This window comes from Mobula birostris, chromosome X (genome assembly GCF_030028105.1).
Source record: "Mobula birostris isolate sMobBir1 chromosome X, sMobBir1.hap1, whole genome shotgun sequence".
NCBI classification, from domain to species: domain Eukaryota; kingdom Metazoa; phylum Chordata; class Chondrichthyes; order Myliobatiformes; family Myliobatidae; genus Mobula; species Mobula birostris.
In genome coordinates, this window is record NC_092402.1 from 30,320,236 (window position 1) to 30,335,826 (window position 15,591).

The 15,591-nt window shown below is 38.8% G+C and overlaps 1 protein-coding gene across 2 annotated transcripts in view; it reads right to left on the reverse strand.

Annotated features, from left to right (window-relative positions):
* LOC140191546 (glucocorticoid-induced transcript 1 protein-like) overlaps positions 1 to 13,280 on the reverse strand; it is a 45,524-nt gene extending 32,244 nt beyond the window's left edge. For both annotated transcript variants that reach the window (XM_072249014.1, XM_072249013.1), the window contains exons 1-2: positions 12,749 to 13,280; positions 3,983 to 4,131 (exon numbers count right to left, since the gene is read on the reverse strand). In XM_072249014.1, coding sequence (XP_072105115.1) covers positions 3,983 to 4,131; positions 12,749 to 13,100 — 501 coding nt within the window. In that variant the 5' untranslated portion in view covers positions 13,101 to 13,280. The remainder of the gene's footprint in view (positions 1 to 3,982; positions 4,132 to 12,748) is intronic.
* Positions 13,281 to 15,591: the final 2,311 nt, after the last annotated feature.

A 15,591-nucleotide genomic window follows, 5' to 3' on the forward strand; every position in this document is an offset into this window, starting at 1 on the left:
CAGAATAATGGAGAACTGGATTATTTGGAGCATGCAAACAATGCAGTACACAGCTATATGCAGTCTCTCAACCCTGAGACCAACACCTTTATTCATCTGTATGTCATAGCAGAGTGATTCAAGATGTACTGAGCCTTCTCCTGGTGTGTGAATTGAAACGTGGAATTTCCACCAAATTGTCTCACTTCCAATATAGATGTTAAAAGGGAAAGTGTTTTTTTTAATATATAAAGTAGAGTGAAAAAAATAGAATAGGTGGAAGAGTAAAAGTTAAATTAAAAATATCAAAGGCAAAACAAGCACAACAGGATGACAAACCAAGCACAAGTATGCTCAATCACCTAAGATTGTTTCACACTTGTGTTAATGAGATCTACACTCACTTCAGGGCAACATTTGTCAGCAAGCAATTATATAATAATTGGTAGCCCTACTGTCCACACCTAAGGAATTTAGTCTCTCCCATATGTAAACTTTTGGCTCAATACCAATGACCATTCATTCAATGTAAACACATCTTGCTAGGTTTTCTTGTAGTTGCATTTTAAAGCAGCATCCAGGAAATGCTCCACTACTGCCACCTCATTAATGTAAATTAGAAGTTGGATATGCATTTCACTATAGCAGAAATCATTGAATTAACTCTTTACAAGTGATGAGGGGTAGTGAAACACACACAAAATGCTGGAGGAACTCAGTGGGCCAGATATAATATAAAAAGCCACTAATGGCAAGCAAATGGGAAGCAAGAAAAAGGTGGTAACAGGAGAAGGAAAGATAAGCCATATAGTAATGGAGACCCAAGGAGCTAAAACTGTGAAGAAAAGCAGAGCAGTTGGTATGGGATAGGATTCTGAATTTTAAGTCACACTTAAAGCAGCATCAAAATCAAGGTGAGATGCCGGCCATTTTGGAGTAGTTGCATCCGGAAGCATGCAAGAAAATTCCAGTAAGATTCTTGGAATATTTTGTTCTGTTTCTAAACTTTTATGAAGTTTAATGAACAAGAACCAATATCTTAATATTCTTTATTTACAAAGGAAATAGTTTAACCATTGGGCTACTATAAAAAAAAATTCATACCATTGAAATTCCTATATGAATGATTCCCTTAACAGCATGAAAGCCTTACTTCTTTCTGATTATTGGGTACAGAAGATATTTTAAAAATCCTTAATTTGATAAGGCTAAAGAAAACTGAATTTGATTATATTCAGCTATGCACTGAATTGTACAAATTCAAACACCTAGACAACATTGAGAAGATGTGCACAAGACTGTTGTAAATTAGAATGTGCAGATTACAAGCATCAAATCCAAAACTGATTCCTTCACACAAGTTTGAGGTATCGTTATTTCAAAGCTCAGGAGGGTTAGTAAATTCGAACATTATGTGTTCACCTTTGGAATCTAGCTTCGAATCCAGTCAGCTGAAGTAAAAAAAGTATGACAGCTTTTACAAAGCTTCTAAGCAAGTAGCCTCAACCAAGTTCCTAGAGGTCACAAGCATACAGTGCAAAAGGGCTCATAATTCAGCACTAAGCTGACAGCTTCAGTCCAAAGACAAAGATAGCTGGTGTGGGAAATTGAAACTCACTGTTAGCAACTGTTCTCTTCTGAACATGGCTGAAGCACATTTGGCAGAGCTTGAGGCAGACATCAAATGCAAAAGTGGAAAGCAGTTCACCCACCAGCATGAGACTTACTCATATCGATAAGCATGAAATTTATATAGAACAGATGCAAATGGAAAAACTTTGAATCTTAGGATACAGATCCCAGCAGTGCACCCACCCCCATGAAAAGAAATGAACATGCAGAGTCCAATCTAACAGGGTTCACAGCATTTCACCTTCCTTCATAAATGTACAATTTTTGCTGAAGCAAGGAGATGGAGATCTCATTGGTTCTAAAGAGAACCAATGTTGAACTTGCTCCACACCCTGACCCACCTTCTTCTTAACACCAGCCTCCCAAATTAATGAGTATCCTATTTGAATAGAACTAAAGAAATTTTAAGCATAGATCGCAAAATTCTTGGGGGAGAAACTAAACTAAATGAATGGAAAAAAAAATCTCAAAATGGTGACATCAAGTCATTAGCAAAATAAAGGATTTAAGGAACATCAAGAAGCAGTTCCCTAATCAATCTGTCAACAGTAGGATACTCAAACAAATAAAAAATGTAACTGCATGTTAAAGCACCATTCACCAAACACCCAGCACTACAACATGCTTAATTTCTCTCCACCCACTGTCACCACCCAAAGAAAGTTCATTGCTTTGCCATTTCCTTTGCAGAGGTACAATACAGGAACTTAAGCAGCAGTTAGCTTCAACAATTGGGAAGAAAAATTAAAAATACACCAGGGACAATGTACTGAGTTTTTCTAGTCACAAACTTACCTGGAAATATGGCGCAAGTTAAAAGTAAGCATTACTAGGCAAGAGAAAGCTCCTTAAACACTCAAGTAGTAGCATAAAGCAGCATTAAATGTCACTGCAAAATTTTAGAAAACCTACAAAATCAGTCCAAGAAAAAAAAATGTAGGGGTGTGTGGGGGGGGGGGGGGGGGCGGGGAGAAGAGAAAAGAGAGAGGAGAAAAGCAGCAAAACATTACCAGAAAGGAATAGTGTTATTCACTATCCTCTGAGGGGGAGAAAATAAATAAATTGAAGACAGGTTGGGGGCATTTCATTGCTGTGATCTTCAACTGCCAGGTACAGGGACAGAATATGAAAAATTATACTTTGATTTTATGATATTGATGATTTATCAGATAACTACCAGACATTTAAATTGATCAAAAATGGTTCATTTGGGCAGCCTTAATTTCCAGGTGACCCAACGCAAAGAACCCAATTAGGTTTCATTCTCCAGCACCCCTCTCAATAGTAATTGAAATTTTTATTTTCTTCATTTGCAAGTAAACAGGAAATCAAAATGCTAGTTTGGCACTCAAATATCTAAATAACCAAAGGCAAGACATAATGAAGTATCATGTTCAGAAATCATGCATAATAGACCTCCACAATAAAGTAGAAAATCCAAGAAAAAATGTTTCAATGTTCCTAAATGAAAAGCAAACTGGTCTTTTGCAAATCAACCACAGAATCTTGAAACAGATAGGATACCACAATGGTGGATCTGTTCCACCATTTACCTCAATCTTTATTCGGGATATCATATAATAAAATTCATCCTAGAATGGGGTCAGAGACCCAAAGGTTCTTCAGTATAGTATACAAATTTCTTTGGTTAATTCAAGACTTTTTTTTTTTTACATTAGGTAATCTACTTATCTGATAGCCGCATTCTGGTGACTTTACTGATAACAGCTGTGCATTTGTTGGACACGAACATATTGAACAGCGAAGTTCAGCACAAACATCTAGAGAACAGCTTCAAACTAGTCACAAAGGCAACTTAAAATATTAACACATTTTAAATACATTGTCATTAGACTTTTCAGATCCCATCTTCACGATACATCAGTGGTAAATTTGACATTTTGTTATCTGGTTTCTACAGCCAAGTAATTGCGCACAAAATGGAAATAGCATTAACAGCAATACAAAAATCATTCCCATTTGACATCTGCCCACTAGAATGCTATATATCTCCAATGAATTTTTGGAATATTGCTGGAAAACTATTCATTCCAGCAATATTCCAAAATCCATTTAGATTCAGTTTAACCCTTTTAAAGTTACCCTCCCCGCTCCACAGCCCACAGAGAATAAAATAAATCCGATCTAGTATTTCAAGATCAGGAACCAGATTGTACACTATCAAGTGAACTGTTCTTGAATTTAGAACAGAAAGCAATGCTAAACTTCACTTCCTATAGAAGCATTTCAAATCCACATTTGATTATGTTGTGTTTTTTTTTAAAAAGTCATCGTACATTCAGATATTGCTTAAAGACTAGCCAAAAGATGCATTTAAGACATTAGCCATTATGTCTTTTTATTAAAATACCTGTGTAGCTTTCTCATTCTCCAATGATATAGAATGCATATCTGCATCACGAGGCCATTGTCCTACCAGGTAAGGTCCAATTATGGTGTCAAGAGAGGAGGTGCGGCGTATGCAAGATAGTGTCTTCTGAGGTTTGGGCTTTTCAATAGCTAAAAGGGGAAAAAAAAAGAAACATTTCCATCAAAATAACAGAACAATCATTACACAAAAGGAAGTCATTCAACAATTATACTCTAGCTCCTTGAAGAGTAACTATTCAGTCTCATTCCCCCACAATTATTTCACCCCCCCCCCCCCCCACCAAGTGCCCGTACAATGCAATTCCATTTTGACAGGCTTGATTACTTTCATTGTCCAGGTTGTTTCCAGCATCACACCCACACAAATCTGCCACCACCCACCCCTTTTTGCCCATCACTTCAGATTTGCAGACCCTGATTCTGAGCCATTCATTCATGGGAAACCCCAATAAATAGTTATTCCAAATAAACATCTCCTTCCACTTTATGGTCATACAACCACCAATCCTTCATAGCTGCATTACGTTTTAAAAACGTTATGTGGATGACTATGCAATGGATATATGAATGGTCAGTTTATTCCACAACTCAGGCTTTAAGTCAACATCATAGGCAAAGTCCATGTACAACTTACTCCAATAGATTTTAGACAGCCCCAATTCCCGTGGAAAAGGTAATAATGCAAAAGCACTCAAAATTCATCAAAGGAATGCAGAATATTACAGGTAGATAGCAAAGTAATCTTGAGAGATGCAGGATGAAGTCAAACACATTTACTTTGCAGCAAGTTGTGGCGAATCCAGAAATTAAACAAAGGCTTGTGTTCAAAGTCAATTTCCACGGTACAACAAAAATTCACTTTAAAAATCTAGTTATTTAGCAAAACTAAGAAAAATAGCTCATTATTAATATACTCCACATATTAGCATTTACACTCAGTGGCCACTTTATTAGGCACCCTGCTCCTAATGCAAATATCTAATCAACCAATCATCTGATAGCAATGCAAACATGCAGGAATGGTCAAGAGGTTCATTTGTTCAGACCAAACATGTGAATGGGGAAGAAATGTGATTTAAGTGACTGTGGAATGATTACTGGTGCCAGAGAGGGCGGTTTAAATAACTTAGAAACTGCTGATTTTCTGTTGTGCGCAAAAATACCAGTCTTGAGTTTATAAGGAAAGATACAAAAAAAAATCCAGTGACTGGCAGTTCTGTGGGCAAAAACACCTGTAACTGAGAGGTCAGTGGAGAATGGCCAGACTGGTTCATGCTGACAGAAAGGTAACAGCAACTCAACCATTCATTACAACAGTGGTGTGTAGAAGAGCATCTCTGAACACAACCTGTCAAACCTTGAAGTGGATGGGCTACAGCAGCAGAAAACCACAAACATACATTCCTTGTAGGACAGTTACTTCCCTCTATTCATAGAACATTTTACCTTTCCAACATACCTCCTGTCTGAAAAGTACTTTTGAACAATGACTGCAACAGTGCAAGGTGCATTTCAGAGCTACTGTTCAGCAGCGGTTACACCCTTATTCTTCTCCTTTTCTCAAGCTCCATCTGATTTGGCCCACAGACAGCTACACCCATCTAAAAAGTTTTCACTAGCATGAAGTTTTAACCCATTTCTGCACACATCCTCTTTCAATTCTGTTCTTCCCACACTCTTTCCATGCCAGGTGTTCACAGCATAACAGCAAATACCCTGAACAAGTGTATCAAAAAGATGCCAAGTCTGTAAATACAAAGACGCTCAAATGACTGCCACATTAAAGATTACTGACCAAAAACTATTTCTCACTCCACACATGCTGCCTTTTCAATTGAATTTCTCCAGTGAGTTTTTTTTCCATAAATAAAAAAAAGTGGTATTTAGACTTTTTTTTTTCCATAGGCTCCAATTTAGTCACTTTCACTGGTTATTTCAGGATTAGTGGTGCCATGTCATAACCACTTGCAATCCAGTCACCAAAACCCCCACCCAGTAATAATTTAGGTACCCATTCAAAATATGATCTCAGAAGTTGGCTTCAAGTTACCACAGGGACTTGCTTCTAAAAAGGCATTTCCAAGTTTCTGTTTAAATATGATTCCAATGCCATAACTGAAGCCTACATTATGGCATTCCCCCCCCCCAGCATTTACAAATTGTATTTACAACTAATTCACAATTATTTTCAGATTGAAAAATTACTGATAGAATACCAAACATGAATATTTCACTCCATTATCAAAAAACTGCACTTTGATGGGGAATTTATTTATTTTAAAAAATCATCCCAAGTAGACAAGTTGCTACATAAAAAGTATTTTTCCTCCAGATAAGATTCAATCAGCTAATCAGCTAGAATTTGCTGCAACTCAAGTAATTTGACTATGTGCCAGAATGATAAATGACATCAACCCTACCTTGGAAGAATATGGAGGACTAATGAATATACTTGTATCTAAAAAGTTTAGTGGCAAAACCCAATGGCAGAAAGTGGGTATGGACGTGTACTTGCAATTTCAAAATAGTTGAGTGGTACCACAAACTTGTGCTTCAGCTGAGAAACATTAAAAGGAACAATTCCACTACTGTTAATAAAGACTAAGCTTTCATCAAATGGACCCAATATGTGAAGTTCCAATTAATTCATATTTTTTTGGGCCCGCTGTGGAGACATTCTAATTCTGATGCAATATTTGTAGAGTCACAGAAACTTTCAGCCCAGAGTTCCACATCAACCTTCAAGCAATCATTGACACGAACCCTTCTTTCTCTCTCCCAAAATACCAACAACTCTCCTGACAGCACTGCTCACCTACATGCTGGGGGCATTTCGTAGCAATCAATTAAGTTACAAATCCACACATCTTTGTTATCTCCACAGATTAAATAACCAAGCAGCTAATGTACAAAAAACAAACTGTACAAATACAAAAAATAATAAGTAGTAATAAATATTGAGAACATGAGATGAAGAGTCCATAAGCTGTGGGAACAGTTCAGTGATTGAGCAAGTGAAGTTGGATGAATTTATCCCATATGGTTCATGTTCCTGAACATGGTAGTGGAGTCCTGAGGCTCCTGTACCTTCTTCCTCACAACAGTAGCAAGACAGCATACACACTAAACACATTTACCCACCCTAGATCCATATTCTTCTGTACCTTAACCATTGAAGTGCCTGTTAAGTACCACCTCCTCTGACAGCATATTTTTGATATCAACTACTAAAAATTTCTCCTCGATCCCCTTTAAGATACCCTTTTAACCTCAAATATTCCATCCACCAAAAGCGGAATTTCCCGGTGGACAACCATTTTAATTCCCATCTCCGTTCCCATTCTGACATGTTACGCCATGATGAGGCCATTCTCAGGGGGGAGAAGCAACATCTTATAATCCATCCAGGTAGCCTCCAACCTGATGGCGAACAGATTTCTTCTGATATTCCCCCCCCCCCTCTACTGCCCACCCTGGCCTCTTCTCACCCGCCTGTCAATTCCCCCAGTGCCCCTCCTCCCTTCCCTTCTCCCATGGTCTAACTCTCCTCTCCAATTCCTTTTCCTGCCCTTTACTTTTACCACCCATCTAGCTTCGCTTATCATCTTCTAGCTTGTCCTCCTTCCCCTGCCCCCACCTTTTTGTTCCAGCATCTTCCCCCTTTCCAGCCCAAAACATCAATTGTTTATACATTTCCATGGATGCTGCCTGACCTGCTGAGTTTCTCCAGCATTTTGTGTTGCACCTTAAGCCTGTTCTCTCCTGTTTTCTGATACCCCCACCATTGGAAGGCAAAGTATCTTCTCCATCAAGCTACATAAAATTATACACTTAAATCAGGTCACCTCTCAGCCTCCTGACCCAATCTACCAATTTTTCCCCAATAACTAAAATCCTCTAATCCTGGTCCATCTCTTCTGCACTCTCCAGCACAAGATCGCTCCTGTAGCATGGTAACCAGAACCATGAAGCATTCCAAGTGTGGTCTAATTAGTGTTTCATAAAGTTGCAGAGCATCTTCATTGGCATGACCCATAAAGCCAAACATATCATCCTATTTTACATGTGGCCACTTTGCTGGAACTATAAATTTGAACTCTCAACAGCCCCCTCTATTCAATATTCCTTAGTGCTCTACTTTTTACAACTTTTAGTCCTACTTCTACTTGGATTTCTAAAATGCATTGCCAGGATTAAATTCATCTGCCAACAGATGGCAAGCATTCCATTTGATCCAATGTATGTCCTGTTCTCATCTCAAACAACTCTTGCTATCCTTAATAATTATCATCCACAAACTTAGGAATTGTATCCAATTTTCACATCCAACTTGTTAATATGCATCACCAAGAACCACTGTACCAAATCATCCTTCAGTCATAACTCTGCCTCCTTCCAGATTTTTGGATCCCATGTGCTTTAACCTACTGGACCAGCTCACTGTGTCAAATGCCTTACTGAAGTCCACACGCATAACTCCCACCACCTTGTCTTCAATGTCCTTCGTTACCTCTTCAAAAGTGGTTAAACTAGTGAGGCAGGATTTCCACCACACAAAACCATGCTGACTATCCTGGAATACAAATGTGAACTCCAACATCCCCTTATTCACCACCATTCCTTAGTGTTCTACTCATGCCCTGCCCTTCCAAATGCACACAAATTTATCCCTTGGGATTTCCCTCAATAACTTCCTCTACCATTGCAGCAAGACTCACCAAGCCCGCACTTACAGCTACTTAAGTAAAAGAACACTGCTATCCTCCAGTCTTTTAACACCTCACCTGTGACTAGCTAAGCACAGCCCTGTCAAGGCCACAGTTATGTCCTCTATTCTCATAAAACCAGTGATAGGTCTCATTTGATCTTGGGAGATTTAACACCTTTTATGTCCCATAACATCCAATATCTCCTTAATAGTGACCTCTTCCCAATTATCCATGTACCCCTTCCGGAATTCACCATCTTCCCTGCCTGTCTTGATTAACATGGATGAAAAGAATTAATTAGCACCACACTTCCATGGTACACATCGTTTACTTTTCAATTCCTAATGGGACCCAGTCTTTTCCTGATTTTATGTCTTAGGATACTCCTTAATCTTGGGCCAAGAACGTTTCTGCCTCATTTTGCACTCCTAATTTCTTTGTTTTCTTCTACATCCTCTATTAAAGACTCACTTGACTCATACCTGCCACACTTTCTTGCTCTGCTCCCCCCAAATCAAAATTTCAGTCAATTAAACTAAAAAGTAGTCACAATTGGTAAAAAGAAAAGTAGCAAAAGTCACTGACAGATGTGTGTATGCATTACTTTCAAAATGGAGGGAAAGAGATGGACATTGTTTCACGTTGCTGTCCAGCATCAGAAATGAGTTTGCAGCGATTAGACAGCTGATATAAATCTTTTCAATAGGAACTGTTGGTAACTAATGAATTGCTGGAAGAAATGTATTGTATGCCCTCCATTTTAGTATATTCACAATTTAAAACAAGATCACTTACCTGCAAAAGAAAATGCACAAAATATCGTATCAGCTGATGAAACATTAAAATGACAAGTTGACAAAGTTATGAATTCCTAACAAGCCTTCTCTTTGGGAATGTAGCAATGAGGAGAAGAGGGGACCTTTGTGTTCTTTCACTTCTAAATTCTTTGCTTATCTATTTGGAACCGTTCCTTCAACCTCCACAGTTAATTCCTTCTCTCAGCCTCACTTTAAACAGCATCAATCTCTATACTTGCAGCTTAAATGAGATTATATGACAACTAACTAGATAATTTTACCTTCAGATACATTTTGTGAAAAGCCTCATTTAAAGATAAATTTGTTATTTAGGCCAACTCTACAGAATACATGCAAGGCCAATTTTGTATTCCAGAATTATGAATAATATTGACTTGAGGTCTCATCTTACCCTTAAGAGAAATTATTAGCACAATTGTTGGCAATCCTAATTTTATTAAGTCATATTACAATAAACACAATAGGCAGACTATTTCATCTCCATAAAACCCAGCCCTTCAGCTTTTTAACAGCTGTGGCAAACATGCATGGGAACAAAGAACAAAGCATTATAACCAAATATTTAGTACGGTAAAACAAACTATAGTAGATGGTGGCCAAATTCATGAGGAAGGGTGGCACCCCTTGCATGGGACTGTGCTACTAAATGGAAACATCTGTGTGCCATTCACAACCCGAGCCTACCCAATCTCCACCAAGAAACAAGTTGATGGTTAATCTCATATCCCGCAAGTAAGATTCTAACTAAGTGCTCAAATTAGTTACTTTGGCAAAAAATAAAGTATAGAAGTTGCAAGTTTCTATTCCGATAGCACTACTTTTCTGTTCATTAGATTTTGGATGTGAAACAAACCTGCAACAAAAAACGATTGGTTTCCTCTTTTTGCAGCACTGCAAGTAAAGATCATTTACCCACTGTCATTAGAATGTTTTGTAAACTGTACAGGGTTTTGTTTAAAGACTAATTATATCTATAAAGGTATTTGGAATGCAGACAATCAGAATTTATAAACCACAAAACAGGAAAATCTGGTCATAGTGCAGATATAGCGAGATTATTTAAGCTCCAAAACTGGAATGGATATCATTTAACCACACAAGTTATGTCATTCAATTACATAATCATTTAATATTCCAAGAGATACCATTGACTGCAAGGTCAGCTGGATCAACATGTACACCAGGGCTGTAGAAGCAAATCAGACTAGATATCTTTCAGTAAGTGACTCATTTAAAACAAAACACGCTCCAAAGCCTTTCCACCATCTACAAAACACAAATCAGTTGTATGCTCAAGTATGCTCCACTTGTCATCCTGTTAAAAGAGTGAATACAAACCTCATCCAGGAAAAAGCAACTGCTTTATTGGTAACACCATACAGCATCGTTGGTGTTTATACCATCCAGCATATGCCTTGACTGCAGTGGTACCATCTACTAAATGCACTGCAATTCCTTGCCTTGGTCACTACAATGAAACCTTCACATGGATGGTTTCCATCAAAAAGGAGATGGGAATACTACATTTCTCTGGTCATACATTTTGATTTGGAAGTGTATTCCACTCTGTTGCTGGGTCAAGATACCAAAACTCCTGACCTAACAACACCCTCACCAAAAAAAGACCATACAGCTTAAAGCACTATCTTACCCCAATCTTCCAAAAGACCAATCAGCAATAGATAAGCAATATTAAGAATTGCCAGCAATGCCCAGATTGCTTTTAATGATAATCTAGTTAACCAAGTTAAAATAAATTGTTGATTTAGCCCATCAAGTTTATGCAGGCTCTGCCCAATTCCATCAACACCATTCACCACTTACTTTCTTTCTCATGCTCATCTCCAACTCTTCTGCCACCCATAGTTTTGGTAACTTAATAACCAGCACATCTTTAGGATAAAGAAACCACAGCATCTGGAGATTAACCCACAGGCACAGGAAATTCCAGTCAGATAGTGAGAGATGGAGAAATAGAATTAAATTCACTTTAGCTGCAAAGTAACTGCAAATTTGAATCAAGTGTTTACAAGTTAAATCCCACTCCAGAGACTGGAACACAAGTGCTATAGCCAATACTTCTCTGCTGTACTGAGGGAATACCAAGCTGAAATATCAGTTTTTGCCCAAAGTTAAACTGGCCACATCCTCTCCAATATTTTGCCTCTTTTAGGTAGGCATGTACAAAAAGTGAACCCTGTAGTATCATTTCGAAAGATGATCACTAGAGTTATGAAAACCTACAGCTGTGCACATCGAGTGATGCAAATGGTGAAAGCCAGATTCTAATAGTTGGAAGCACATTACTTGTGCAACCTATTTACTTCTCAAGTTATAACCTACTGATCAAAATTTTCAAATGCCATCTGAAATCATTTTCCAAAATACAAAAAAACTCATACCCATATATCTGACACACAGTTTAATGAGCAAACAAGGACCAAACCATTAAGGGCATAATATTTAGATTTTGCTCTGGTTAAATGAATTTCAAAAATGAAGCAGTGATAGTTGCATTATTTGTATTGGCAGATCTATTACTGCACAACACTGGATTGTAGGTTTACAAACTTACTGTTGAGTATAATTTAATAAATATCATAGCCTCCAGAGCCACAAAATGTGCTATCAAAAGAGCAGCAGCTTTAAACAGTTGTTGCATAATAGCGCAAAATCTAACGTAAGATTACAATTTATTTCTGACATGAAATGAATTTCCCCTTTCTGGCTCTCTTCATCCATACTTCCAGTAGACTGCAGCCATAAGAGACGTTTAAATCTGAGATTCAAATGACAGCTTTACATATTAAATTAAACATATCGATCAGACTTTTCATTACGAATATTAAGAGTCCGAAAAAGAAAATTCGCCAAAAAAGCGTGCAATTTGTTCCAGAACTTGCAGCTACTTCTGACAGCAGATTGCAATGCCAAGCTTTGTCATTAAGGGGAGTCTCTTCTGCGAAGATAGTGCACAAAAACATAAATGGAAAAATCAAACATCATGCAGGCAGAGATTTCTAAGCAAAAACTGCAATGTTTACAAAGAAAGGAAGAAGAGGTGAAATTGGGAAGAAATAAATTAAGCTGTTGACCCAAGATGGTTATGCCGGGAAAAAAACAACAAATTTAAACACCGTTAGCACAGCTTATTGACGGTTTGAAACGGCTCTACCGGAGCAGGGCTCGCACCGTTGTGCCTGCCAGCAGGTGCAGTACCTTTACTAACGGGAGAGGTGCAGCAGGAGGCAGAGTGACTGGCTTTCCTCTCGACGGACGGCACCGCTCTCCAAGCCATCTCTTGCTCGCCCGGCCCGGGGGCAATGCTAGTAGAAGTGGCCACGGTGTGAAAAGCGCTGCGGCTTGCCGGCGGAGACACAGACACAGAGGTGGCCGGAGCCGGCGGCGAGCACGAGGAGCCGACGGCCAGCCTGGAGCCGGCGACGGCGCTTGGAGCATTGTTGCTGGCAGCCGCTCGCAGCTGGAAGGGGACGGTGGCTCGAAGCGGCTGGGGGCGGCTGGAGGTCGGGGAGCCACTGGGCCGCACTCGCTGTGCCACTTGCGATGACATCGCCGATCGACCGAACTCGGGAGTGGGATTTAAAGAACAATAAATGGCGGCAGCAACCGGCTGCACAGACGAAACTCTGCTCCCCTCACTACTCCCCACTGCCTGATACTACAGTTCACATTCGCTCTAACTTTCCTTCAGCTACGGTAAGGCCGCCTCCACCAGCCCTTCACGCTCTCTCACTGGGCGCGCGTCCAACTTTCCTATTTCCTATTGGCTACCCTCCCCGCAGCTCGAAACCAGTATAGCCAATGACAAGAGGGTAGTGGCCCGTCTCTGGAACGGTGCCAAAGTTTGCAAGCACCTATTGGCTGATTGACATGAGGTGGAACGTCTTTCATTTGCTCTACTGCTATTGGATGTGTCGACGCTGCTCCAGGCGGTTGCCGTCAAACTTTGTTTTTGATTGGATGAGCGTCATAAAATGCTCCATAGCAACGTTAATGAGTGAGGTCACAATCAAAATCAGTCACATGATTGTTTCTCAACGTGTTTTACTACCAACTTTGACGTCATCACCATAATAAAAATAATGAAAAATATTTTCTCTTGTTCAATGACTGAAATCATTGTTATTTGCTTATTGTAGTTCAAAAAGCCAATTTGTTATAAATTTGAATGCAGTTAGTGCATTTGTGTTTTTCTCCTTTACATTCGTCTTAGCTGACATTAGCAAATAAATTGTTCTAATGCTGCCAAGGAGTACAGGTACAATAAATTGATGGTTAGGTCACTATTAGTACAGGGTATAAACCCAGTTGAAACGCTTTTCAGTCGCCACCTTTTGCTGTGTGGAAGTCCCAGGGTTCCCATCTTGTTTATCTGTTCTGCATTGCAAAAAAAATACACGGGTTTCAGGTCCTGTTTCCTGATAACCCTGGCCTTCAGAGCCATTTGGATCACGTCATTGTGAAGGTTTCTGACAAGAAATCTGTGAGACACGTAGCCTCCTTTTGCAGAAAATATCTAGTTCTGATGAAATATCACTCGCCTGATTTTGTTTGTCTTTCCTTAGATGCCTGGTCTGGTGAGTATATCCAAGATTTTTCTTATTTCAGATTTCCAGTATCTACAATATTTAGTTTTTACAGAATTTAGTAGCTAGTTAATGGAATAACATGTTCCAGTTATCATTAATGATAAAGGATGCATGTTCCCTATGATAAACAATTTGACTGACCTCGAAAATGCTCGTTATCTTGGTAAAGAAGTGACCCCAAAAAGAGGTTAAGATTCATTGTGATGTTATAGAATAAAAGTGACATTTTTCAGGGAATAGCTCCGATGAACAATTGGTATAGGCTTAGAAAGGCAGCGTCCATTATTAAAGACCCCCAGCACCCAGGGCATGCCCTTTTCTCACTGTTACTGTCAAACAGGAGATACAGAAGCCTGAAGGCACACACTCAGTGATTCAGGAACAGCTTCTTCCTCTCTGCCATCCGATTCATAAATGGACATTGAAGCTTTAGACACTACCTCACTTTTTTTAGTATACAGTATTACTATTTTTGCACATTTTTAAATAATCAATTCAATATACATAATTGGTTTACTTGTTTATTTATTATTATGTTTTATTTTATTTTTTCTCTCTCTCTTTGCTAGATTATGCATTGCATTGAATTGCTGCTGCTAAATTAACAAATTTCACATTACACACCGGTGATAATAAACCTGATTCTGATTCACAGAATTGCCATCAGGGAGACATTACAAATCCATCACCACCAGGACTTCATGTAATATCTGAAGCTTCTTTCCTGTTGCTATCTAGCTTCTCAACAAACTCACTCAGGTGTAATAAGCTAACCGTGCCTGCACAACATCTGTTACATAGTCCTTCCTGCTCTCCTTGTTCTGTTCTGTTGATAATTATTTAATCTGTTCATATTTATTTAAGTTTGATTATTGACATTTGCACATGTGGCCATTCTGCTAATTGTTCATGGCTGTTTGTGCTATTGTCTTGTAAATTGTTGGTTTGCTATTGTGATTTGGGATTGTCCTGTGTTTTACACTTGGCACTGAACCACAATCAATTCTGGTATGTTTCACACACTGCCAATAAAGTGATTCTGATCCATATTGTGCTAATGTAATCCCTGGAACAGTCTTCACATCAGAAAACTTGGTCTGTCTCAAAAAGCTCATGGTAATTTAAAGGTGGCACAATTAAAGTAGTTGAGCTAAGATGAACAAGTTGCATGGCCCAAATATCTGGTACCTGATGACGGAGCTGTTTTGCAGACAGATGATGCCTGCAAATGACACGCTCAAGGTCATTGTTTCAAAAGCTGCAAGGATAATTTGAGTCCAATCTTAATAGAACATTTATTCCAATTGATATACTGATTAGAACTCTATCGCTGTGACAATGAATTTGGTAAAGAGCTATACAGAATGGCACTCCAAAGCAACCAAAGAAAGGGAAAACTCAACTCTACAGTCAAATGAGAACCTTAAAGTTTGACCAAACTGAAGTTTTGTA